Source organism: Pipistrellus kuhlii, unplaced genomic scaffold (genome assembly GCF_014108245.1).
Source record: "Pipistrellus kuhlii isolate mPipKuh1 unplaced genomic scaffold, mPipKuh1.p scaffold_m20_p_13, whole genome shotgun sequence".
Lineage (NCBI taxonomy): Eukaryota > Metazoa > Chordata > Mammalia > Chiroptera > Vespertilionidae > Pipistrellus > Pipistrellus kuhlii.
In genome coordinates this window covers 11,716,755-11,744,050 of record NW_023425438.1, presented here as the reverse complement: position 1 = coordinate 11,744,050, position 27,296 = coordinate 11,716,755, and the positions used below count along the sequence as shown (strand labels likewise).

The window sequence follows — 27,296 nt, the reverse complement described above, 5'->3', positions numbered from 1 at the left end:
TCAGAGTCCCGCTGGTAGCAAGGCTTTGGCACAGCTGTCACCAGGAGAGGACCCGGGCAAGAGGAGGGAGGCAGAGTGGACAGAGACAATGGGATCGGAGCTTCCTGGTAAGTAAAGCATTGCTGCCTAAGTGCGTCTGTCAGTTTTTTGTGGAGATAAATTATCTGTGAAAACCAAGCTCAGAACCCCTACTTTGTGACATGTGCTGTCAGCCTCAGCTCTCCATGTCCCTTAGTTCCTGCACTCACGGCCCCCAGAGGGAAAAATGCTTGGTTTTAATCTATATTCCACAGCCGTGCAGATGCTGCTGCGTGTGTGCCGGGGTCACACGCAGCTCTGCTCCCATGTGTGCCGGGGTCACATGACCGGGGGAGAAAAGGAGGTGAACACGGGGAGGAAGGATGCTGGTCCCACAGTAGCACCTCTCAGGGCCCCCCGAAGACCTTCACTCCAAAGACCTGCCTGTCACCGTGGGAACTTCAGCCCGGTAGCGTTCATGACCAAATGTAGGTGGTTTTGGCCCAGACGGACTGACATCAGCCCATGAGAAGAGGTGTGTCTCTATGCTTCGCTGTTTCACAGCTGCTTCTGATCTTTAGTTTTACATGATCGGAGTCTGTTTGGTGGGAAGTTTTAAAGCGATGGACTCAGATCTTCGGTTCGCAGTCCCGTGGGAAACCTCACACCAGGTGCGCGCTTTGGGAGGTTTGCTTAAGGCATGAGGTATACTGACGGAATGCTGAGCGTCTGCGCTGGGCCCGGCCACTCGAAGGACCTCCTGCAGGTGGGAACGTGCACGCTTTCTCCAAACTGCCGCACTGTCACATGTTACCATTGTCAAGGAGTCAGCACAATGGGAAGTGTCTGTCATTTGACGTGTGACGCTTCAGTTACTTGTCCATGGATTTCCAAGTAGAGAATGTCCTTCCCATGCCAACTCGTCACACACGGCTCCTCTTTGTCCCCCCACTACTCCCCAGTGGTCCAGGGCACAGCACCCAGGTCAGGGCGCATCCCTGGCTCCAGCTGCGGCCTCAGGAGCAGCTGTCTGACGCCTGTCCAGCTGCGCAGACAACCCTATGCAGCCAAATCCGGGCCTCGTATCTCCCTCCCACTTGTGTTGGTGACAGTTTTTTCTTTTGAAATGATAGGATGAACCCATGCTCAATACCTCTCCAAAGCATTTGAAAAATACAGCTTCTATGTGGCTCTTCAAAACAAGTTGGCACAAAAGGAAAAGTGACGTTTGGTCTGGCTTGTGGAGGAGCCGCGGCCCGTCCCCTCCATGGGCTCAGGGTTCCCCGGGAGAAGCAGCGAGCGCCCGCTCAGGGCCCAGGCTGGCTCTGGAGGGCTGCGTCCTCGTAGTGACCGGCCCCGGGGGCAGGGGCGGCCTCCAGGGGCAGGCCCTGCTGCTGGTAGCCGTAGTTGACGGTGCCACACGGGAAGTGGCGCAGCCTGAACAGGGGCACTTCCTTCACGCTGGCCGTCAGCGAGGACGGCTCCAGGAGCAGGGCGGCCCCGGGCACTCTGCCCACGGCAGCGCTGGGCGGGACAGGGCCGCCGCCCCCGTGTCCCGGGCCTCCCCTCTCGGGTTCCTTCTGCGCTGGCAGGCGGGCCTTCCTGGCAGGCTTCTCTGTGAACCACGAGCCATACGTGGGGTTCCACAGGCTGGTTGGCTTGTTCCGGGATCGCTGGACTTTGTGTAGCTCGGATGGCGGCAGGTTCGACTGAGCGAAAGCCATGTTAACGTGTCCCCCTCCCACGGCCGGCCCTCTGGCCACTGGAACGTTGACCTCTGCCGCCGGTGGCTTCCTCACCGCCTTGCCCGAGGAAGTGGAGGGCAGGGGGGCCGGGGCAGCTGGGTCCTGCTTGTCCCCCCCTTTCCCTGTCGGGGGAGAGACTAGGAGAGGAGGGATTCCCTCAGGGTCTTTGGGCCTCACGGGCACTTTCTCCTCCTCCTCCATGAGTGGGCCGTATTCTATTGGCAAAGCCGTGTTGATCACATCTGGGTCCTGCAGGGAGGAGAAAGGAGCTGATTAGAACTCAATCACAGACACGAAATGTTGGATCTGGAAGATACCTGAACAATGATCTCACCCAAACTTACTTTACTGATGAGGAAACCATTCAGTGTTTATTGGGAATATGTTAATTTATAGGCACTGGGGATTAAGAAACCAACGGGAGCCTGGCCAACGTAGCTCAATGGTTGAGCATCAACCATCCTCCAAGAGGTCATTGGTTCGATCCCCAGCAGGGGGTGTTCAGGAGGCAGCTGATTGATATTGGTGTTTCTCCCTCATCGATGTTTCTATCTCTCCCTCTGCCTTCCTCTTGCTCTAAAAACCAATAAAAACATTTACACTAATAAAAGAGTAAGATGCAAATTGAGCCGAAACCGGTTTGGCTCAGTGGATAGAACATCAGCCTACAGACTGAAGGGTCCCAGGTTTGATTCCAGTCAAGGGCATGTACCTTGGTTGCGGGCACATCCCCAGTAGGGGGTGTGCAGGAGGCAGCTGATTGATGTTTCTCTCTCATCGATGTTTCTAACTCTCTATCCCTCTCTCTTCCTCTCTGTAAAAAAAAAAAAATCAATAAAATATATTAAAAAAATTATTATTCCAAATAAAATCTTTCTAAAAAGAGAACTCTGTGTTTGACTTCAAGTTTGTGTATGTGAAATGGGGCCGGGGGGGGGGGGGGGGGGGGGAGGATGGAGGAGACACACCATCCCATGTTGGTTTACAAGGTTTCTCTCTTCTTGGCTATGTCCCGCTTTCCTCATGTTTGGGTGGGTGATTTATTTTTCATGTTGTTACATGTCAAATGTCACAGAGCAGTGCCTCTAGTCTGGCTGTGATGGCCCTTTGTGAACCCCAGGAAATGCTGAAACGCTGCGAGGAAAACCATTTACACACCAACTCTGTGCTCTTTTCGTCCACAGATCATACTTATGGCCACGGAATGTAATAGGCAAAAGCAGTTGCCAGAGATTTGAGAAAAATTTGTGGGAGGAAATTTAAACTTGGCGAAATTTGAGTCTTTAATGTTTTATGCAATTTGGGACAACCATGACTGCAGTTTAACAGAAAGCACATTGACCTAGTATTCATCAGTAAAGAGTTTAAGAATAAAAAATAACTACCTTCTGATTCTCATTTATATTTTAGCTTCTCTGTTAATTATTGATGTCTATAGTGAGTCATTCAAAATGTGCTCAGACAGCCCAGCTGTTGTGGCTCAGTGGTTAAGCAAAGACCCATGAACCAGGCAGGAGGCCATGGTTCACTTCCCAGTCAAGGCACATGCCAGGGTTGAGGGCTTGATGTCCAGAGGGGGGCGTGCAGGAGGCAGCCGATTCATGATTCTCTCTCTTCACTGATGTTTCTATCTCTCCCTCTCCCTTTCTAAAATCAATAAAGGTATATGTTTTAAAATGTGCTCATATAGAGCCATCTGTTTTTAAGAGGGTATACGCTTGGAGAGCAGGGGTTTTCCATATTTCCCTGAAGATCCAGTTTTATTCAATAAAACATTAGGTGCCTTGGAGGCATTTAGTTGAATTGAACTGATCCCCTACTATCTTTCAGCCACATGCCGCGAGCTGCTGAAGAAAGCAGCTACTAATATTAACTATAAAACTTGCAAACTGAGAGCCCAATCATTTTACCTTATAGATAACATTCCTTCTCATGATCCTAACTCACATTTTTCTGGCCAGTTTAACGTTTATTTCACATTCCGGCATTGGCCATCATTAAGATGTTTCCACACAGACGCTGACAAGGGGGCATGTTTGTACCTGCGTGCAGTATTCAATCCTCTCCAGGATGATGGCAAAGTTGGGCCTGTCCTCCGGCTGGTGCTGCCAGCACTGGGTCATTATCCTATATCTGAAAGAAGGACCAGCACATTCATTAAAACCAGGAGAAACAAGGATAAAACATACATTTCTTCCCCCCACGTTTTTCTAAGTGGGACTGGGGGTGGCAATGCCTTTGAGGATGGTAACTCGAGGTCCCATGTGGTTGGCATATGCTGCCCTCTGCTGATAGGTCAAGGAATCATGCATGCCAAGTGTAGAAGATAACGCCAAAGCCATGAACACAACCATCCTGTGTTCCCATTAAACATGGCCCTCTCATTCCATTCCTGAGTTAAAGTCACCTCTAAGGAGGAATATTCTGATTATTCGAGAGACTTGGTGCACAAAAATTCATGCACTGGGAGGTGAGGGTCCCTCAGCCCAGCCTGCCCCCTCTCACAGTCCGGAGCCCCCAGGGGATGTCCTCTGTGGGAGGTGACCAGGCCGATCAGGAGAAGACGCCACCCCCATCACTCCACTGCTGCTGCCACTGCCGGCTGCGACAGCTGCAAGGCCTGAGCCCTGGACCTTGCAGCCACCGGGGCTCACAGCTGCCTGAACCATGGCTGTCATGAACCCACGGTTGCCATGAGCCTTAGGCTTCGCAGCTGCTGTGGCTTTGTCCAGATGGATGCCTGGAAGACGTCCACCCTAATTAGCTTATTACTCTTTTATTAGCATAGATTGCCCATCTGCCTTGCTTGTGGCTAGCAAGTGAGGGGTGCCAGACAGGACAGCAGAAAATGTGGGGAATGGGCAAAAGTAGGTTTACAGTTTTGAGCATGCAAAGCACAGAGGTTATTCTTCTATTAGGAACAAACATAAACCCACTTTTGCCCCACCCTGTATTTAGGGGACTCAAGTACAATGGTGTTTGGATAGAAGGGGTGGAGGCCAGGGCACACATTCTTTGAGGAGTGTGAGCTTGGTGAGCCCACGGCCTTCAGCCAGCCGAAGGACATCTTTTTGGGGTTGAAGTTACTGCTTTTGGGGCTGGAAGATGAACCCATCCCACTGGAGTCACAGACATATTCCTATCTCGGGCACATTAAGGGAAGCCAGCCACCTGCCCTTTCACCTTAACAAAGCACATGGGGCTGCACATGCTTTGAAAAGAACTGCTTAGGAACTTGTAGAAATGCTCCTAAATGGTGAACAACATAGACTGATGAACAAGAACAGACCCAGAGATAAGGAACCATGGGTCAGACTGTTGGACCTCAAAGGGAGGGTGAGGATAAAAGGGAGAGATCAACCAAAGGACTTATGTGCACACATATGAGCCTAACCAGTGGTCAAGGACAATAGGGGAGTGGGGGTATGAAGGGGAGTGGGGGATTGGAATGGGGGGTTGAGGACAAATATGTGATACCTTAATCAATAAAGAAATTAATAATAAAAAAAAGAGTCGTACACAGGCCCAGGGCAGTTCTTCGGGGGGTCCATCCGTCCTCCGCTGGTGACAAACTCCAGGACCTCCTGGTTGCTCTTGCTGGGGTATGGCATGTATCCAAGAGAGAATATTTCCCACAGCAGCACTCCAAAGGACCTGTGCAGAGGACAGAAGACATGGATGTGGATAAACACACATACACACATGCACACATGAATACATACATGGATACACATATGGACACATGGACACACATGTATATACACATACAAAGATGTAAAATTTTAATTTATTACACACATTCCAGAACAGAGAATCCTACCTAATAAAAGAGTAATATGCAAAATAACCATCACTCTACTACACCCACAAGTCACACCCGCCAGGCACACCCACCAGCCAATCAGAACAAGTATGCAAATTAACCCTAACCAAGATGTCTGCAGCCACAGAGAGGAGTTGAGAGGCTTGGGTTTCCCCAGCAAAAGAGGAAGCCAAGCTTTCCACACACCCTGGCCAGCCTAGGCCTCCACTCAAGGATACGAAGTTTTAATTATAGAAGATAAACAAATCCAAACAGAAATGGCTGCAGCCATGGAGCAAGCAGGAGACTTGGCTCCACTCCAGGCTACAAAGTTTCAACTGTAGAAGGTAAATAAATTCCAGATACCAGGGCCTCTGCTTGGGTCACCAGGGAGTGTGGCTGGCCTACAAACCACCACAGACACCTTCCCCCCCCCCCCCCCCCCCCGCCCAGGACACCTCACACCCTCACACCCCAAGAGAACCCCCACCCCCCACCCCCTGATCCAGGACACCCTTCAGGGCAAACCAACTTGCCCCACCCATGTACCAAGCCTCTATCCTATCTAATAAAAAGTAATATGCAGATTGACCATCATTCCAACACACAAGATCAAGATAACTGTCTCCATGTGGTCAAAGATCCTGCCCCCATGTGGACACAAGATGGCCAGCAGGAAAGGGCAGTTGGGAGGCACCAGGCCTGCAAGGGAGGGCAGTTGAGAGGGACCAGGTCTGCAAGGGAGAACAGACAGATAGGGGCAATCAATCCTTCAAGGGAAAGCAGTTAGGGGTGAGCAGGCCAGCAGAGGAGGGAAGTTGGGGTCAAACAGGCTAGCAGGGAAGCAGACATCAATCAGGCTGGCATAGGAGTGGTTAGGGGGTGATCAGGCTGGCAGGCAGAAGCAGTTAGGGGCAATCAAGAAGTCAGTCAGGTGAGCAGTTGGGATCCAGCAGTCCTGGATTATGAGAGGGATGTCCGATTGCCCATTTAGACCTGATCCCAATGGGTAGTTGAACATCCCTCGAGGGGGTCCCAGATTGGAGAGGGTACAGGCTGGGCTGAGGGACACCCCCCATCCCATGCACGAATTTTGTGCACTGGGCTTCTAATTGTTAATATGGATAAATGAGAAAGCCACATATGATGCTCTGTAAAAAGATAACCATTATTAGCATCTTGTTGTTTTTGGTTCTAGTCAAGTTTCTGTGCTCAGATTTTTTTTTTCCCCTTTTGTTAATCCTCACTCAATATTTTACCCTTGATTTTCAGAGAGTGGTAGAGGGAAAGACAGAAACATCCATGTGAGAGAAACATATTGATTGGTTGCCTCTTGCATGAGCCTCAACCAGGGCCCAGGCCAGGGAGGAGCCTGCAACCTAGGTATGTGTCCACCAGAATCGAACCCGGGACTCTTTGGTCTGCAGGCCGATGCTCTATCCACTGAACCAAACCAGCTAGGGCCTTCTGAAACTTGATTTCCCCCCCCCCCCCAAATTCCATTATAGCATAACATTTCCATGCTAATAAAAACATTTTGTAACTAGCATTTCAAATGGCTATAAAAATTCCCACTAAGTAGTTCTGTCATATTTGCCTTATTTAAAAATTTTTAAATATTTAGAATACTATAATAAACATGTTTGCATTTTTTTAATAGGACAGTTTGCTTAATATAAATTCCCTGAATTTAGTGCTAGAATAACCTAGTAAGTTCTAGAATAATTCCAATGAAATGACTAGGTCAGAATACCAACACTCTCCACTTGACACACACTCTCCACTTGATTTCCAAATGCGTCACTCTGACCATCAGCCAGCCTCGCACAAGAATGCACCCGACGCTCACCAACACCCAGGGTTCTCTCTGCACCACCAGCTCCTACTTCATTCTCTCCAGCTCAGTGGCACCATCGCTCATTACTGGCTCACACTGCAGACGTGGGCATCGTCCTTGATCACCACTCTCTCCTTCACCCACTCCACACCAGTGGTCAGTGTCCTGTTTCCCTCCCACACCCACTCAGTACCAGTGGCCAGAATCCTATTCCCTAACTACTCATGACCGAGCTTGAACTGGACCCCTCTGAAAGCGTCCACTGCCACCCCGAGGCCCAGTCCCTCTCACCTCTTACCTAGGAATGAGCAGTATTTTCCGAATGGTTTCCCCTCTTCACCTGTCCTACTCTAGTCTGTTTTCAATGGCAGCAAGTGGTTTTTCTTTTTTGAAGTGATCATGTCACACTCTTGCTTCTAACTCTTCAGTGGCTCCCATTGTGCTCAGAATAGAATCAGCATCTGGAGCCTCCAGCCTGGGTCCCAAGGCCTTCCTGCCTGCCCTGCCATCCCACTCCTGCTGGAAGACTTGTTTTCGTCCCTGTTCCTGGCACACAGCCTGGAAAGCCTTCCCCAGACCTCCCCAGGGGCACCTCGCTGCCATTCAGTGTGGGCATGCCTGTCCTCCGGAGCCTTCCACACCTCCCTCACCTACCGCCACCCCTACCCCCACCCCTACTCCGACCCCCACCCTGAAGCAGCCTGCTCTGGGGGCCGCTTCACTCTCTCCATAGCTCTTATTAGCATCTGAAGTTATGTGACTTACTTGCTTCTTAAAACATTTTTTGAAGCAATCTAAACTTCAAAAAGGAAAAAATAGGTACCTGTTTCTAGATGTTGATATTTTGCTTTGTGACAGTTCTCCCTCATTTTGAAGAAATAAAATAGATATAGGCAAGCCCCACCCTCCACCCTATTCCTGCTCTTTCCCCTTTCCTGAAGTTAGCATGTCTCCTTCCATGTATGCACTTCTCAGTGTGTGAAAGTATCCTATCTAATAAAAGGGTAATATACAAATTGGCCATCACTCCAAGACACAAGATGGCCGCCCCCATGTGGCCAAAGGTGGCTGCCCCCGTATGGACACAAGATGGCTGCCACAAGATGGCCTGCAGGGGAGGTCAGTTATGGGCAGTTAGGGTTGACTAGGCCAGCAGAGGAGGGCAGTGGGGGGGGGGAGGGGTGGCCAGGCCAGGAAAGGAGGGCAGTTGGGACAGACCAGGCCAGCAGGGGAGGGAAGTTGGGGCAGGGGGGCAAGCCAGCAGTGGAGAACAGTTGTGGGGAGACCAGGCCTGCAGGGCAGGACAGTACAGAGGAGGGGAAGACCAGAACAGCATGGGCAGGCAGTTGTGGGGGACCCAGGCCTGCAGGGGAGAGCAGTTGGGTGGGGACCAGGCCTGCAGGGGAGGGCAGTTGGGAGGAACCCAGGCCTGCAGAAGATGGCATTTTTTTTTGGGGGGGGGGACAGGACAGCAGATGAGGGCAGTTGGGGGAGGGAGACCAGGGCAGCATGGGCGGGCAGTTGTGGGGAACCAGGCCTGCAGAGGAGGGCAGTTGGGGGGAAAAAGGACTGCAAGGGAGGGCAGTTCTGGGCAATCAGGCCAGCAGTGAGGGTAGTCAGGGGTGACTGGGCCAGCAGAGGAGGGCAGTTGGGGGAGACCAGGCCTGCAGGGGAGGAAAGTTGGGGGGGGGGGGATCAGGACTACAGGGGAGTGCAGTTGGGGATGACCAGGCCTATAATTGAGGGCATTTGTGGGGAGAACAGGCCTGTAGGGGAGGGCAGTTGGGGGGACCAGGCCAGCAGGGGAGGGCAGTTGGGGGGGGCAGTCCTGCAGGGGAGGTCAGTTGCGGGGGGGGGGGGGAGTAGGCCTGCATGGAAGAACTGTTAGAGGTAGGGGACCCAGGTCTGCAGGGGAGGGCAGTTCAGGGGGACCCAGGACTACAGGAGAGGGCAGTTGGGGGGGGGGGAGACTAGGCTTGCAGTGGAGGACAGTTGGGATGGACCACTGGGATTGAGCCTAAACGGGTGGTTTGGTCATCCCTCAAGGGGTCCCAGATTGGAGAGGGTGCAGGCATGCATGAATTTTGTGCACCGGGCCTCTAGTAAACAATAGTTTCTGTATTATGGACTTAATGTTTGTATTAAAATTAGGTAACATTCTGTCCCTTTTTGGAACTCCTAAATGTCATTTTGGAATTCACCCATGTTGATGTATGTGAGTACAGGGTGTGCTCTCATACTGCTGAGTAATTCCCCATGACATAAGTAAACCACAGCTTGTTTTTTTATCCTCTATATGAGGGACATTAGCCTGTTATAGCTTTTTCTCTATTGTGAATGATGTTGAAATGAACATTCTTACTCAAGTCTATTTGTGTCATGCTCTCTCTAGACCACATGTGTCAAACACAAGGCCCGCGGGCCAAATCCGTCCCGCCAGGCCTTGCAATGTGGCCCGCACCACACTGTCATCACTGCACTCCACTGCGCTTCCATCACAATGACAGTTTATGACTGTTCAGTAGACCATTTGGCCCGCGATTTAGGCTGGATTTTAGATTTTGGCCCCTTCTCTGATTGAGTTCGACACCCCTACTCTAGACACTTAGAACTAAGATCACGGGGAAATAGGATGTGCATGTGTTCAGAATAAGGATTTAATTAGCTGCATTACTCTCTGTGTCTGGATGGGATGGGTTGAGGTGCTCTAATGCTGGTGCACACAGGAATCACCGGGGGGTTTGTTAAAACACGAGTGCGGGGCTCACCCATAGCGTTCTGCTTCCATAGCCGGAGGTGGCGCCTGAGAATTTGCTTCTAACAAGTTCCCAGGTGGTGCAGGTGCTGCTGATCCACAGACCTCACTTTGAGATCCATTGGGTTAAGCCAGTGGTTGGCAAACTCAGTCAACTGAGCGGCACACCATGGCTTGCGAGCCGCAGTTTGCTGACTACTGGGTTAAGCCAAAGCTAAAAACAGACCCAGCAATCCTACCTTATGACCTAGCAACCTCCTTTCTGGGGATCTAGCCAAAGAAACAAATCAGTATTTCAAAGAGATGCCTGCACTCCATGTTCACTGAGTGTTATTCACAAGAGCCAACATATGGAAACACCTAAGTGTCAGTGGATGAAAGGATAAAGAAAAGGTGATATCTATCTATCTATCTATCTATCTATCATCTACCTACTTACCTAACTTTTTTATTAAACAATATAATAATTACTAAATGTCTAGATTAATATCCTAACACATACACACTAATACATATATTAATACATAAATATATACACACACGTGTATATATACCACACACATCGCCTTTTCTTTATTCATCTGTGTGTGTGTGTTATTTTAACCCTTAAAGAGAAGGAAATCTGACTTCTTTGAGAACCTGGGTGAACCTGGAGGGCATTATGTTAAGTGAAATCAGCAGGCCATGGAGAGAGAAATTCTGCATGATCCCACGGACGTGTGGCATTACAGAAGCAGAGGGCAGGATGGTGGGTGCCGGAGCTGGGGGCACACAGCTGTAGGCCTGTGGAGTGGCTGAGTCTGCAGAGCTGATGTGCAGACAGCAATGTCCAGCTTATCTTTAGCTGTAGGAAGGGTCTCACCACTACGGTCAGCAGCCCTTCAGTGCCCCTGCTCCTTTCTCCTTTATTCTGTTAATGTGCAGAATTTTATTGCTCAGTTTTCTAATCCCAACTCAATGTTGCACTCCTGGAATAAATTCAAATCCAACTTTGTTATGTAAAAAAATAAAAAAAAATTACGTGTGCTCTCCGTGTGTGCACCCCCCGGCCAGCAGTATCAGCGCCCCTGGGAACCTGTAAGACAGGCAGATCCTCAGATCTCCTGAGTCACAAACTCTCAGGGAGGGCCAGCGATCTGCTTTAAGGAGCCTTTCTGATGAGCGGCTGGGGGACGGTGTGCTGACACAGGGCCTCCTGCTGAGGGGTGGGATCACCACCCAAGGCCCACGGCGGACCTGGGGAGGGCAGCAGAGACTCACCACGTGTCTGTTTTGGATGTAAATATTCCTTCCATGAAGGCCTCTGGGGGCATCCACTTCACTGGCAGCATCGCACAGCCGCCCTTCCGGTAGTAGCTCGCTCTGCGGGGGAGGAGAGGAAAAGTGAACTTGGTTCCGGGGACGGCTCTGAGCAGAAGCTCCAGGCAACTTGAGCAAGTGCAACCACCTACCCATAAAAGGACCGAAGCCAGCAAGGCCTGTGGTTCAGGAGAGCGGGGAACAAATCATTTGGTTAAAAACATTGTCATTTAATCACACACAAAACTGCCCACCGGAGGCATATAGGCACAGGCGTCTTCAAACTACGGCCCACGGGCCACATGCGGCCCACAGAGGAGTCTGATCCGGCCCGCCAGGTTTTTTGGGCAGTGAGCGCAGCCGAGGTGTTACAGTAGGAATTAGTAGTTCATATAGTCCGGCCCTCCAGCTCTCTGAGGGACCGTGATCTGGCCCCCACTTTAAAAAGTTTGAGGACGCCTGAATTCTAGACAATGACTACACACCCACCGAGGACGGCGCGATCTCCCTGCCGGGCTGCGTTTGCTGTAGCTCACAGTGAGCAACGTCACCCCAGCAGTGGCCTTGCCGCCTGCTCCTGCTGAGCCCCAGGAATGGGAGGCCACATGGGAGCACGGGCGGCAGGGCTGTGTCCCCCTGGCTTCGGCTTCCTCCTAATGCCACGCGGTGTTAGGTCAACACTAGCACCCGACAAACACGCCAGGCAGCGGCCGGGACAGTGTCGAGGTGCAGCGGGCTTCAAAGGTACGAGCTAATTTATTATCTTTTGCCGGTGATGTCATGAGTGCAAGTCACTGATGAAAACGAATTAATTACCTTCCCGGCCTTTGACACCAGCTCCGCCCTTGGCCTGTGCTCTCCTGCCACCGTGGGAGTCAGCCCTCCGACCAGCTGCCTCGCTTTGTTAATCACTTCAACAAACAATACTGAGTGTTGAGAGTGTGTCAGGTGCTCTGTGGTGAGGACGTAAATGAGCCTTCCGAGGAAAGGGTTTGGTGGGAGGAACAGACGCAAGAACCCGTGCAGCACAGGGCAGCGTGTAGTGAGGGAGAGTGCAGGGCTCGGTGACACAGGCGAAGAACTGATGTTCTGCTCGGGGTGGGGCGGGACAGGAAGTGATTCACAGGCGGGGGCGGGGGGGGGGCAGGGGAAGGGCTGATGGTGATGAAGCTCCCCTAGAACACCGAAGGTGAGATTGCAGTGCGTGTGGGAGCCTTGGGACAGGTTGGGGGTGAAGCCTGGAGTTGGGGCAGGCGGGTAGAGGGGCTGTGAGAGCTAGGATGGAGGGGAAGGGCTCACTAAGCCACAGGCACTCCGGGGTCCTCTGAGAAAGGAGGGGAGGGAACCCCGAGACTTTGGGTAGCAAAAGAAGGTAGAGTGCAACAAACCAAGGTAACGTGGTGGAGACCAGCGGCTGATGACTGTGGTGAAGAATATTGCTAACTCAGAATCTTCCCCGAGCTGCTCCCTGGCAAAGCATGGCACCGGTCTTCTCCCCCGCCGATGGCAGCTAGTTCGGAGGAGGCCTCAGGGGACTCCCTAACCCTCCGACACTAAGAGCCCTGAGTGGCCTCCCTGCTCTCTCTCTGGGTTAGGCACGTGCGTAGCGAACACACACAGAGTGGCTTGCTCGACTCAGGGAGCAGGTCACTGTTGTGAATGATTAGATAAGGAAGTAATGTGAGATAAAGTGCAATACAAGTAGTTTTATAATTAAAAGAATATCCTTACGTGATTAAAATTTTCCCCAGATTTGTGTTACCCCAATTACTTATATTAGTACCTCGAACCCTGGAGCCATGGGTCAGACTGTTGGACCTCAAAGGGAGAGTGGGGATAAAAGGGAGAGATCAACCAAAGGACTTATGTGCACACATATGAGCCTAACCAGTGGCCGAGGACAATAGGGGGGTGGAGGCATGAGTGAGGGTGAGGGTGGGGGATTGGAATAGGGGGTTGAGGACAAATATGTGATACCTTAATCAATAAAGAAATTTTAAAAAAAGTTATGTTTTAAAATATAGTCTTGAGAATTTTACGGGAAAAAGAATGTACCTATGGGCTCTGAGCTACACTCCGTGTCTCCTTGTGTGGGTAAGGTCGACCCGTGAGCTGGGCCCGGCATCCGGCTAGTTCTGGGATGCTCTGGCCATGGAAACTAAGGCCGCTTGGGATTCCCGAGTTAACGTTTACATAGAAACTCCTTCCATATCGCGCATCCCAGTTACTGTGTCTCAGAGTGTGTTAGGATTAGAGCAATGAAACTGGAGACGATCTAGTGAAGAACTTGGTGTCAGTCATGGTGGGCAGTGGGATCCTGGATTTAGACTGTCGAGTGAGGGCACTAAGGTTTCCCACACCCCGCAAAGGAACTTAATGAAACTTTAGGCAGTAAGCTCACAAGGGGCCAGCGATGATTTAGGACACAAGCAGCCACACCCCGTCCTCCTGAGGGCTGGGCTGAGAAGCTGACCCGGTCTTTGCTCACCTGTAGATGTCCCGGGCCATTCCGAAGTCCCCAATCTTGGCTACCCTTCCGGGGCCCGGACAGGTCAAGAGGCAGTTCCTGGCGGCAATGTCCCTGGACAAATGAATGGGAAACACAGGTCCTTATTCCCCTGGGAGGAATACACGTGTCGTCTCAGCACTAGGATTTTCACTCTCATCAGAAGGTCGAGTAGTTTCTCCCTCCACTCTGTGTTTCCTTGACTGCATTACACTTCAGTAGGAAAGACACAGCCGCGCCAATTCTGGGCCTCCGGACTCAAGGGAAATGGGAAACACTTAGGGAGATGATTGGAAACGTTTATTAGGACACTAACATGAAAATAACTATAATAGAAACTAGAATGTACTGGCCTTTTACTATGTACTAAGCACTGTTCTAAGTGCTTCATAGCTAATTCTCACAACAGCCCTATGAGGTAAAGGGTGCTATTATTATCTTCATCTCATTATACAAATTACGCTAAACGCAGGTACTAGAGGGACCAAGGCATCCTGAAGCTACTGTGTATACAGCTTGGTTCCTGCCAGCTGTTTGAAGGCGTCTTCTAGAACAGCATGGCTTCCATGCTACCAAATTCAAGCAGGCTAAGGCATGCCCACATAGCTATGGTTGTCCTTGTTAATCGGCGATTATGGTTCTTCCATCCAGAATTTCCTCCAAAGCTTTTTAAAAAAAATATATATTTTATTGATTTTTTACAGAGAGGAAGAGAGAGGGATAGAGAGCCAGAAACATCGATGAGAAAGAATCATCGACCAGCTGCCTCTTGCACATCCCCACACTGGGGATGTGCCTGCAACCAAGGTACGTGCCCTTGACCAGAATCGAACCTGGGACCTTTCAGTCCGCAGGCCGATGCTCTATCCACTGAGCCAAACTGGTTTCAGCTCCTCCAAAGCTTTTGGTAAGCTGCCTGCCCCCTAGCCAGTGGCTGAAGAAACCCCTCTTCCGGGTTCTGGAGCCACATTCTCCTCTCTGTTGAGTGCCAGATGGTCTATCTGCCAGCAGCATCCTAAGGCATAGCCAGAGGCCTCGCATTCCTGCCACTGACTGTCTCCCCCCCCCCCCTCTGTGGGAGCAGGTACAGCCAGAGGAGTCTGGGGTGGCCTAACAAGTCCAGGGCAGGAACAAGCAGCGGTCCTTGCGGGCCGCAGCTGGGGCTTGCCTGTTTCTGACTGATTTCTTGAAGGTCCTGGTCTTTGATCGAGAAGCACGCGCAGAATAAACAACTGTAGAGTGCTTTAAAAACAGGTCTGGGTTGGAAATTGTGGCTTAGGAAACCGGAACGGTGGGCCAGGGAGGGAAACGGATGTTGTTGACGCCACTTTCCTGACCCAGAGGTTTAAGTTGAATTTCGAGGAGCAACGGTGCATAAGATGCCCTAATAAAACCATAGAAGCATAACATGCATGACACCAAAAAGAAGAAAAATAGTGGGGTAGATAGCCATTACTTCTTAAGAGAAATACAGTGAAGTAGAGCAGGGACAGTATGTATGGCTCCAGAAAGGTCTTTACGCTGATGTGCCTGGAATGGTTGCTTCAAAAAGTGATCTTGAATGTAATGGCAAGAAAGTAAATACAGTATCCTAGAACACACCAGGAACTGGTAGCATGACACATAATTCGTGAAGTGGTAATAAACTACAATCAAAGGAAACAGACCTAGAAAATGGGAGTGTGTGGGGTGTTCACTCTGAATTCAGGGGGTGCCCTTGCATGGGAGCCTGGGAATCGGGGGGCAGATAAAGGGTGGAGGAGAGAGAATAAGAGGTGATCCTTTTGTGGGCATGCGCCACAGACCATGCAGCCCACTGGAGATGCAAAAGATGCTTTCCTATTACCACGTTCCCCAGAAGAAAAGCCTGGATTGAGACAGTCAATTTCTGCCAGAAGTCGCCTTTTGCTTATAAAGCAGATCATGTGATACATTCTTGATTTATCTCTGACAATTTCATTTCTCAAAAGAGATAAAAGGAGCAACATGCTATTACTCTGGGATCAAATTCTGACCTTCAGTAACTCTTCACAGATACGGAGGTGATGGAGATCCGGAGAGAATGGGGCCCTGTTATCTTATCATCTCTAATAACAGAGCCCTGGATATGGGCCCAGGTGTCATGGCTCCAGGGAAGCAGGTTTCAACACGTCGGAGGAAAGATGGATGGGATCCCTCGGCCAGGAAGTGTGTCTGCTCGGTGATGACAAGGCAGAGATGCTCTCGGGGAGAAGCAAACGGGGACATCAGAAGGCACCAAGGTGACTGCACAGGTCACTCTTGGATGAGTCCAGTTGTCAAGGACATAGACATCGATGCAAAGGGGGCTGTAACCAAGGACGAATGCCACAAAGGGCGCAGCTGTGTCATGCCCAAGCGACAGTAAAGAGCCGAGATGCAGGCAAAGTTGTGGCACACAGGGCAAGAAAGACACGGCAGGCTGACCTGCGCTCTGAAGCAGGGGCTGTGGCTTTGGAGAACAGAGAGGCCTGGCCCCCGCTCCTCTCTGCTTCTGCTGTTTCCATCAGGAAAAGTCACCCGGAGACTGGGAAGGTTTAGAATCAAGAGGAAGGACTGAAGACCAGAGGTGATGTGACAGTACAAGATTAGGCCAGGTGAGAGTGTGCAGCCTGGTTTTGGGAATAACTTTGGGCAGCCAGATGCGTGTGTGCCTTGATCTCCAATTCCCCATTCTCATTAGGGAGCGGGCATAACTTCCTGCTATGTCCATGCTCTTCCATTTCCAGCCTCAGGCGGCACTTCTCGTTTCTACTTTGTATTTAATATTCTAATGATTAGGGCTATGCCTATCCCCTTTGGAGACTTGAGCTAACACATAATTGTTAATTCACCGGGTTGTTACTTATGAAATTGGAAGGAAATCGTTAGGAAGAGCTTTGCAAAGAGTCGACAACCTCTTGGACTTTTCGGATTTCAGAATTAAGCTGTTGGCTGAGAAAGTCCCCCGCAGCCAGCGGACAGATCAGCGTGCTCTGATGCCTACAGCACAGCCCGTGGCCTTGGGTTGGAGCCCAAACACCATTGAAACATAAGGATCCAGCGGAGTAGAAGTCAGGTGTTTAAATAAATCAAATAATCATTATGCTCATTTCAGGTTATTTCAGAAAAATTAATTTATCTAACAAACCTTCCTTATGCCTCACTATGTGTCAGGGATACACTATGTGTCAGAGATGAATAAAATAGGGTCCTCACCTTTGAGCACTCACAGTCAAGTGTGTGAAACTAGGAACTCCTTTAATGGGCCTTAAGGAGCTCAGTTTTAATTTTATTTAATTAATATATTTCTCTTGATTTCAGAGAGAAAGAGAGATGGAGAGAGAGATAGAAACATCAATGATGAGAGAGAATCATTGATCGGTTGCCTCCTGGACGCCCCACACTGGGAATTGAGCCCCAAACCAGGGAAGCAAACCACGACTTTCTGGTTCCTAGGTCAACACTCAATCACAGAGTCACAACGGCGGGCAAGAGGGAGCGTTCCAGTGATATAGGACTTGAAGGTTTCACTTCCAGACACAGGCAGGGGTGGGTATTTTGATACCCGTTTTACATACGGGGTGAGGGAAGCCCTGACAGAGTAAGTTGTCACCGTAAAGACAAAGAAAGCTGAGTCCTCACTGGAGGGAGACCCATCATTGCGGCCGAAGGGAGAGCTGGGCCTGAGATGGGTAAAGAAGCAGCAGAAGGCGGGAGGCGAGCAGGGCGCATGGACTCACCGGTGGATGAAGTGGTTTTCCTCCAAGTACTGGCAGCCGCAGGCAATGTCCCGGGCCACGTGCAGCAGGTCCAGCATGGCCAGGGAGGAGGGCTGGTTCTGTGGGGAGGCAGACATGATCGACTGGTGAGAGGCTATCGGGGGAGAGAAGACCTGAAACACAAGTTCAAGTGCTCCCAAGGAGGCCAAACCTGGACTTGCTGTTCCTCGGTCCCAGCCTGGCTTCCCATTAGAAAATCACCTGACAGGTTTAAACCAATAGGGATGCTGGGGCCTCAGCCCCACCAGTAAACCAATCACTCCAGGTGGGTGCAGCGCCTGCAAGCTTCACAGCACCGCAGGTGAGGAACAGTGCAGCTGGGGCTGGGAACCCCGAATGATAGGAAGCCAGGAGGGGCCACCTCCATGGTACCAGCACAGGGCGTGGCACACTGCAGTGGTTCAATACATATTGGGGGTAGTTGATTCCACACGAACGAGGAGTTACCTAGATGTCTGCTGGGAGTTCCTCTGGCACCGATCAGGGCCTCCCCGGGACTCCCTGGAGCAACAGAGTGGGCTGGGGGAGGTGAGGGGAGTCACACTTCATCCCCGGGGCAGACGACAGGAGGGGACACTTTGTCCATGGAACATCAGGCCCTGCCTTCCGTGCCCAGTTCAAGTCCAAGTACAGGATCTAAGACTTGCCAAGACTTACAGGATCTATAATAATATGGGCTCCCAGATTCCTGCCCAGATCCCCGAGCTCTCCTCTGCAAGCACGATATGTTTTCTCCTCAAGCCTCAGGAATGCCCAGTGAGAAAACCAGAGTCGTGCTTCTTCCCGAAGTGCATGCCACACGTGCCCCGTTAGACTTCTGCCAGCTCCGCTGAGAATCTCAGCCACAAGGCTGGGGGCTCCGCCTTGGTGGGTGGTGATGGAAAAGCCGTGAGGTCAGTGCTCAGACCCTGGCAGAGATGCCCGAATGGCTCACAGGCTTGGCTCTGAGTGACAGAACCTCTCCTTGACAGTCCATAGCTTCCCAAAGGGGAGCACTGGGATGAAGAGCACAGTGGGTTGAGAAAAGCAGTGAATGAGGAGGCATGGTCTCGAGTTCCGGTTCCAGCTCTCCCACTTCCTGCGAGGCCCTCTCAGAGTCACAGTGTTCTCAGCTGAGAAAGGTTGTGCTGTTTACTTCACGGAGTGGTTCTGAGAAACGTGAAAGCTATGAGGAGGATTAACAATTCTAATGAGGATCACCTATGAAATGGGCTAGTCCAGTGGTTGGCAAACCACTGCAATGGTTCAATACATATTGGGGGAAGCTGATTCCACATGAACGAGGAGTTACCTAGATGTCAGCTGGGAGTTCCTCTGGCACCCATCAGGGCCTCCCCGGGACTCCGTCAACAGAGCCAAATATCAACAGGACAACGATTGAAATTTCTTTGGAGAGCCCAATTTTTTAAAACTTAAACTTCTTCTAACGGCACTTCTTCAAAAGAGACTCGCCCAGGCCGTGGTATTTTGTGGAAGAGCCACACTCAAGGGGCCAAAGAGCTGCATGTGGCTCGCGAGCCGCAGTGTGCTGACCACGGGGCTGGTCTTTCTTTCTGCCCACAGCCTTCTGCCAGGCGTGCTCTGGTGCACACACACACTCATCTTCCGAGGAGTCCGATGGGATTCTTAAATGCCAACGTGGGCCCCCCAGGGACTCCCAGGAACAGTGTGGAGGCTCCTCAGGCTAAGCTGTTCTAAATTGAGGTTGATTGGCAGTGGGGGTGGAGTAGGTTTCTGCCGCCACTTGGAGGCCCTGAGAGCAGAAGTTCAGTCCTGGGTTTTCTGTAGCGGGGTGTCTGTTGTGTTCCTGTTTTCTGGGGGGTGGGGAGGGTGCAAGTCTTCCCTGTAGTCCTTACAGACCAGCGGCACCTGAGAAGCCAGGGCCTACCTCAGGGTCTGCTCCGCTCCAGTTCGTGGTGCCCAGGGCCTCCCAAAGACCCCGGCAGTGACAAGAGTGGGTAGCTGGATTCCCGGCCCACCCAGTGTGCTGCGTTTTATAGTTTAGGACCATGTCTGAGATGTTCCAGTCCAGCCCTTGGACCTTATCTTGCAGATACTGAGGTTAGATTGGGTGTCTGCCCTAAGCCACAAGGCTGTGTAATGGCCGAGCAGGGCTAGGGTGTGGCATTCCTGGATGCATCGAGGTCTCTAGCCCTTTTACTATCACACACACACACACACACACACACACACACACCACCACCACCACCTTCCTAGAAATTTCAGTACTTGATTTTGGTAGTAAAACTCTAAGGTCAGCATGTACTCATTTGCAAAATGACAGTGGGGTTCAGGGTGAACGAATATAGACTGACCTGCCCCACCTCAGCTGGTTGGGTGAGTGACCTGTTTGGCACGACTGTCCCTCTCTGTGCCTGTCTGTAGTCAGCAGTCCATACAAATGGACCCCAACTGGGGAATCCATTGCACAGGCCTTGCATGAGCTCCCAGGGCCATTGCCCACTTTTGTTCCTTCTCTCCTGGCTATATCCCACATCCAAGCCCAGGGGCTGACTCCCTGGGCCCCCGAGGAGTTGCTTCGCAGTTGCCCTGCTCCGTTCCTGGCACAAGCACTGCGGAGACTCACCGGGCGAGGGCGGGTCTCCCGGAGGAAGGACTTGAGGTCTCCTCCCGCCATGAGCTCCAGCAGGATGAACCGGGGCAGAGCCTGCAGACTCACTCCGATGCAGCGCACGATGTTCTGGTGGTTGAATTTGCTGCAGAGCAGGGGGAGGAGGGGGGTAAGCAAATGTAACTGAGCTGAGTCTGGAAAACGATCGTGGGGAGAGCAGGACACAGATATGTTGGCAGCAGCCACATTATGTAAATGCACTCTGAAGATGCTGGAAGCAGGGGCCATGCTGAGCCTAGGCCGAGACTGTCTCGTCCCTGAGCAGGTGACGAGCCAGAGGGCAGGCCTAGCCAGCTCAGGCTGCAGGAGGGCATGTGGTGGGCGGTGGGAGGACCCTGCACAGACATTTGGGTGAGAAAGTGGGTGGGAGACAGGGATGCTTGCTAGGGTTCACGTTTGAGTCCTCCGAGGCCGGCCTCAGGCAGAAGCTGCGGGGACTCCTTCCACAGGGACAGGGTGAGACCTGCCAGGTGACGGCCCCCATGGTGGATTCCTCCTGGAGGCCTGGGATTTGGGTTTTTTTATTCGTGTGATCTTGTTACCACTCATGGGGCGATGGGCCCGGGCACTCCACATGGGAACCCACACACAGAGGTGAAATACAACAGTGGGAAGTTATTCCAAGTAGTGAGATTGAGTGACTTGGGTCTTCTTCATAGAATCTTATACTTTCCAAATTTTATTCAATAATCATGTATTACATGTCTAACTGGAAAGTTAGTACATTTAAAGCAAGTATAGAGCCTGCTGCCTGTTCTTCTGTGACTCCAGATGCCACAGGCTCATCACACATGCTGCTGGGGCCTCCTTCCCTCAGCCACTCCCACCGAGGGGAGCGCCCAGGTTGCCCCAACCTCCAGGATGCCTTGAGGCTCTGCAGGGCAACAGGAGGCCATGAGCCGCCAGATCTCAAGGTCAAACCTCTGAGTCCTCCTTAATGTGAGCCCTGGACACTGGGATTCCCAGGTAGGGGACTCGGGCTATGAATTGCAGGGTGCAGGCTGCTGCGTGGACCAGGGTGGGGCAGCCTTCCACTACGTGAGGGGCACACGTGAGAGCTGAGGCGGTGGAAGGCTGGTAGAGGAGCAGCCTGGAGAGAGATGATAGATAGCACACTCTGTTTCTCAAGAAGCAGGGAAAAGAATGGATGGATGTTAGCTGAAGGCAGAGTAGAACCAATGGGATTATTCGGTCAGAGAGGTTTTTCCCGGTGACAACAGCCACGGGGGGCCGTTCCATTCTGGCAGGCCATGCTGAGAATCGGGGGGAGTCTGCTATTGGAGAGGGAGGGGTGTGCGGGAGGGGGCTCCCTCTGGGACATGAGTCAGACGCATGTGCACGTGGGCGGTGGGGTGTCTCTGTGACGTTACCTGATGATCAGGGCCTCCATGAGGAAATCCAGCTCGTCCTGCTCGGAACACACCTCAGGCAGCGTCTGGGCACAGAGGGGAGAAGGCCTTTAGCCGCAGGAGGGCTGTCGGCAAAGACTGTGGCCAACAGAGACCGCCGGCCACGCTCAGGCCCCCGAGGCACCCCGCTTACCTTTACCGCCACTTGCAGGGGGCTCGGGTCGTTGGGCATCCCAGACACCTGACCTTCATACACCTCCCCGAACGCACCGTGGCCCAGACCCCTGTGCAAGGAGAAGGCCAGATGAGGTGCAGGTGGGCAGGCTGAGAGAAAGGCCGGGCTGCCCACGAGGGGCAGCGGGGCACACATACACACACACTCCAGGTCACACCTGCCCCTGGCTTTGCTGCTCAGCCCCAGGCCTCCATTGCTTTGTCTGAGAACCGCCAAGAGGCGTTACAACCTGGGGTACGTGGCAGCGGTGGACAGTCCTTCAGTGAAGACTGGAGCCTGACATTTGCCAAGGACACAGAGGTGTCTGAGACCCGACCCTCGCCCTGAAGGTGTGCACTCTGGGGGGAGGGAGGGACAAAGGCTGACAGTCACTCTGTGTGGCGCTCAGTGAGTGACATACACAGGGTGTCTGGGAGCTCAAGGAGGCCACTGGGCTCCATCAGGGGGGAAAGGGGCCAGGAAAGCTCAGGGAGGGCATTTTGAGAGGCCTCTTCCCTCCCGTGTAGTCTTCCTCTCATTGTACAAACCCCATGAATATACAGGGTGTTGAGTGATTTAATACCCCCCACATGGCCCGAACACTAAACCTCTCTCTGGGAGGGTTAGGGGTGCCCTAGGAGTTTCGATTAAAAGTAACTTTCTGTTGGCCCCTTGTGGCTAGAAAAACCTGTGTGTTGGGGTGACAGCCAACCCCTAGAACACCCCCTTTCCCTGAAGGATGCCCGGGGCACTCACCGGATGAGGGTGATGCTTTTCCGTGGCACCTCCTTCAGGTCACTGATGGACGAGGTCTTTCCCGCAAAGCAGTAGTTGGGGTTGTAGTCCGTCATGATGGTTGAGGTGCGGAGCTTGCTCAGCTTGTATTCGGGGCTCTGCAGCTCCATCTGCATGGCTTGCAGCTCCTGGTGCTTCCGGCGGTACACTGCAGACAGATGGAAGTGGCCTGGACCAGGCACCCGGCACTGGAAGCCCACCACAGGCCACCTCCTCCAGGAAGCCTTCCTGGACTTCCATCACCTCCTCTGAGATATAAACCTCCCATCACACTTAGTAATACTGACAAAAGGATTATAGAAGTGAAGGTGTACTTTTAATTTGACACATTATTTAAAGTTAATGTAAAGCTTAATATCATATAAATAAAAGATTTTGCTGTATCATATAGGGGCAGAGATATATTAGTTTGGGTCCCCTGAGAAGCAGACCCAAGACAGGACTAAACATGCAGAATTTCATAGGGCAAATGGCTCTGAGAGGAAGTGGGGAGAGGCCCAGGAAGGCGGGGGAACCGCCAGGTTGTGCTGAAAGTCTGGTCCGGCATGCAGGAGACTGAGGGAGGCTGAGTAACAGCCCTCGAAGGCCATGCAGTGTAAAGGCGATCCAGCAAAGCACTGGGGACATTCTGGAGCCACAGTGGCACTCAGAGGAGCTGGGTCCCTCAGGAAGAGGCCTGCCTCAGTGTCTCACTGTGCCCAGTCTCTGGGGGGGTGCAAACATGGTATGGATTTGAGAGCACCCGGGCCCACCGCCCTGAGCTTCTGGGAGTTGAACTGCCAGAGCAAATAGGTCTCTAAACTGGCGTCTAAGCTGATGCCTGAGGACCCAAGTTCTAATTTCACCTACTAACAAGCCCAGTGACACTGACAAAGTCATGTGACCTCTTTGGACCCCAATCTCCTCTGTAAGCAGGAAAAGTAACCCCGGCCCTGTCCCATACCCCACTGCCTAGAGTTGTCTTAATGAAATAAATTCACCAATATTACATGGTTTTGAAAAATTTTGAAGAGCTCCACCATGCAAAGAACCATTATCTCTGTTACACAGAGAGAGAACACTCTGTAGGCCAACGCCAGGAGAGGGGGCCCGGAACTGTGACCCACAGGTGGAGTCTGCCTTTAAGCCCAGCTCCGCCCCTTCGGCCAGCGAGTGAGCCAGTTTTCAGTTCTCTGCGCCATGACATGTGTAACCATGGTCACAGGGTGACCTGGGATTCAGTGCAGCCCAGAGCTGAGCCTTCCCTGGCCTGCCTTCCTGTCCCTGCCCACTTGTCCTGGGCATTTCCAGCAGGAGGAGCCTGGCAGGACCATGCTGAGCCCTCTGCGACCTGCCCATCAGCTCACCTGGGCTCGCAGGCCTAACAGGAAACACCCACAAACCAACTGCATTCTCTGCCCGTGGCGGGAAGGGGCTGGAGGCGGTGCAGGGGAGTGAGCCGCTGGGAGCAGTGCCTGCTGGGATGGGAGCTGGAGGTGAAGTCTGGGGGGTGAGGGTGGGGCTGTGCTTGAGCAGAGGGCCCCACCTGCCTCCCCGAGAGCAGCCAGGAGTGGGGCTGAGGTTCAGAGACAGGGCTCCTGGGGAACCACAGCTGTGCTGGGCCTGCGCTGCCTGGCCACAACCCGGACTGAGGGTCCCTGTCACTCGGGGTCCGTGCAGAGCCTGAGACGCCGCTCTGTCCTGCCTCCCCTGCCTCCCCTTGGCAGCCAGGGCTGTGGCACACTCACCGATCATGATGCCAGAGAACGCCAGGACAAGGGCGGCCACGAGGGCAGAGGTCACGACGGAGAGGATGAGCGAGAGGGGCAGGCGGGGCTCTGGGGTGGGCGACACTGGAAGACAGTCCCCACGAGACAGGGGTGACCACGCTGACACTGCTGGGAGCTGGCCCCGTCAGAAACACCCTCCCCAGCCAGGACCAAAGCCGCTGCTTCTCTCAGCCTGCAGACATGCCCCCTTCCCTTTCAGAGGACAGGGGCCTGAGGCCTGTTCACCCTGGCTTCGCAGCCCTCAGCAGCAGCTTTGGGGTGGGGGGGAACATGTAACATTAATCCAAAACACAGACTGTCCGATGGCGGGGCGGGGCTACAAGGTGAGCCGACCATGGCTCACACAAGACTTCCAGGCCTCGGATGACAGTGACCTCAGGATGACCCAACAGCAGGGTGCACCCTCAGTAACGCTGAGGCCCAATCACCTCCTGTTGCTGAGAGCTGGTCCAGAGCCCAGGAGGGCATGTTCCAGCGCCCCACCGGCACAGACCACACCGAGGGGTCCTGCCTGGTCCCCACACTGCATTTCAAAAGGGACGTGACCACAGGAACAGCTGCAGACATGGGACTCAGGAGGAGAGGGGACAACGGTGTCCTGTGCGAATGGACTGAACCCAGGCATTCAACCTGGAGGGGACTTTTAGGGGGACACACTGGAAAAGCTGGGGAGGCTGAGGGGTGGGTGTTGCAGGGCGGGTCTGGCTCTGGAATGCCCTGGAGGAAGAGCGAGCCTTGGAGCACAGCCCGTTCTAGCAGACTGCTGGCCCCTGTGCGGATGTGGGGGTTCACGCCCTGGGTTAGGGGTGGCACTAGGTGACTCAGACTCCGTCGAGAGGCGTGACCCATCCTTCACACTCAGGTCTCTGCCTCTTTGTCAGAGCACTCAAGCTGGGGCAGACCAAGGCCGGGGGAGGGTGGGGAGGGGGCAGGAAGATTACAAAACTGGGTGCCACATATCCCAGAACCATGGAGACCAGCTGTGGCTCCATCTCTGGACCCCACCCAGCCCCTTACCAATGCAGGAGACGCCGTCCTCAGCCAGCACTGTGCCGTGGTCGCAGAAGCAGATGACCTGGTGGCTCTCGGGGTCCAGGTGACACTCGTCGCCCTCGCAGTGGCTACAGTTCAGGTAGTGCTTGATGTTCACCTCCCCGTGGCCTTCCATCACTGCGGGCAAGGGGGCGGGCTAGCGGGGCTGCCCTGTGCCGCCCGCACCCTGCCCGGCCCATGCTTTATCTCCAGCGGCCAGCGTGCACTCTCAGTCCCTGTGCCCAGGTCACTGCCCTGGAGCGCTGCTCTGTGTGGGAAGATCCCAGTGCCTCTGGCAAGGGGGGCGCAGAGGCTGTTGGGATGTATTTATGCAGGTTGGGGTGCGGGTGGGTGGGGGGGTCCACACACCTGCTCTTCAGTTGGCTGGGACAGGGACAGCCCTAATGCTACTGGATTTTCTAGGACTGGCCTGCCTGGTTGTCAATCTCCCACCTCGATGCCCATATGAGACCCCACTCCCGACGCCAGGACGCTTGTTGGGAGAGACCCATAGTCATGCCGTTGTTTCCTGGGCTACTGCCAGCAGCCTGGGGTTCAGCTGGGCGGGAGAACTGGCCTAAGGAAGCTGATCCTGCACCTGCTGGCGGAGGGGGTACCTTTTAAAGCCGGGGTGTACAGGATGCCCAGGGGACTGATGAAGGACACCCCGTCCTCTCCGTCCATCTCGGGGTCATTGTCTGAGGCTGCGTTGCCGCCTGGGGCAGACAGAGACGTTTAATGCAGAGAGGTGGGCGCCCGATCTCAACACACGTGAGCGTAAGCGGGTCATGCAGGGGGTGGGGGTGGGGGCCCGCAGGGCGGGGGGTGAGGAGGGAAGGGAGGCTCAGGCACAGGGCTGCCCTGGGCTCAGTAGATGCTGGGTGTGGGCCACCTTCCCCTCCAGCTCCCACCGGGTGTCCCCACCCTAGGCCTGCAGGAAGCAGTGCATGGGAACAAGAATCAGACAAGTTCTAGTCTCCCAGGCTGGGTTAGCTCAGGGCCTCTTCCAGGACAGGCCAGGCAGCAGCACCGAGAAGTTGCTCTCCAGTCCCCTGGGTCAGGGTAGGGTCGTGGGGGAAGGGCCCCTGTGCCTGTAGGCTCCTGTCCCTCCATTCAGCTGGGGCTGGCTTAACTCTGGGCTCCCCCCGCCCCCCTTGGGCTCCCCCACCCGCCCATGGCTTAGAAAAGAGCATCTGGTTAAAGCAAGCATCTTTACAGCACAAAGCAAAACACAGACAGAACATCACGGAGTGTGCATGCATTGGGTCCTAATCTGTGGGGATGGAGGAGACACCATTTGCCTCTCAGCTTCAGAAGGCTCTTCTGCCCTGTGCTAGTCCAAAGGAGAGCCGGGCCAGTGGCCAGCTGCTTGCCCAAGGGCCGGGCTGGGGTTGCCCCCAGGAGGAGTGCCCATTGGCATGGAGAGTGGGCCGTTCTGGAGCTGGTGGGCTGGGGCAGGAAAGGGAAAAGGAGGCGTCCTTGAGGTCAGAAGCCACAAGCCAGGCCTTAAGGAGCTGGCTTGCGAAGTCAGGGGCCAGGCCATCCAAAGGGAGGCATGGGGCTCAGAAGTCTGGCCTCCGAGGTTCTAAAGCCAGCACATCCCCAGGGTGGCTCTGAGAACACAGCCTGGGAAGCCAAAGCCTCTCGGTCATCGGCTTTGGGGGTGATCAAGAATCACACGGGTTCTTGATGCGGACGCTGTGGAAGCCTGGAGGCAGGATGCTGGCTCGCAAGCCAACACCCTGCCTCTGGCCGGTGGCCGGG

The 27,296-nt window shown here is 53.2% G+C and overlaps 1 protein-coding gene across 1 annotated transcript in view; it reads right to left on the bottom strand.

Annotated features, from left to right (window-relative positions):
• Positions 1 to 1,059: 1,059 nt before the first annotated feature.
• Positions 1,060 to 27,296, bottom strand: part of LOC118717153 (ALK tyrosine kinase receptor) — a 71,484-nt gene continuing 45,247 nt past the window's right edge. The window contains exons 9-21 of the mRNA XM_036434870.2: positions 26,150 to 26,248; positions 25,518 to 25,670; positions 24,459 to 24,563; positions 22,693 to 22,879; positions 21,916 to 22,006; positions 21,744 to 21,808; positions 20,329 to 20,458; positions 17,703 to 17,800; positions 13,945 to 14,037; positions 11,418 to 11,519; positions 5,283 to 5,417; positions 3,806 to 3,896; positions 1,060 to 2,012 (exon numbers count right to left, since the gene is read on the bottom strand). Of these exons, the coding sequence (XP_036290763.2) occupies positions 1,326 to 2,012; positions 3,806 to 3,896; positions 5,283 to 5,417; positions 11,418 to 11,519; positions 13,945 to 14,037; positions 17,703 to 17,800; positions 20,329 to 20,458; positions 21,744 to 21,808; positions 21,916 to 22,006; positions 22,693 to 22,879; positions 24,459 to 24,563; positions 25,518 to 25,670; positions 26,150 to 26,248 (2,036 nt within the window). The 3' untranslated portion in view covers positions 1,060 to 1,325. The remainder of the gene's footprint in view (positions 2,013 to 3,805; positions 3,897 to 5,282; positions 5,418 to 11,417; positions 11,520 to 13,944; positions 14,038 to 17,702; positions 17,801 to 20,328; positions 20,459 to 21,743; positions 21,809 to 21,915; positions 22,007 to 22,692; positions 22,880 to 24,458; positions 24,564 to 25,517; positions 25,671 to 26,149; positions 26,249 to 27,296) is intronic.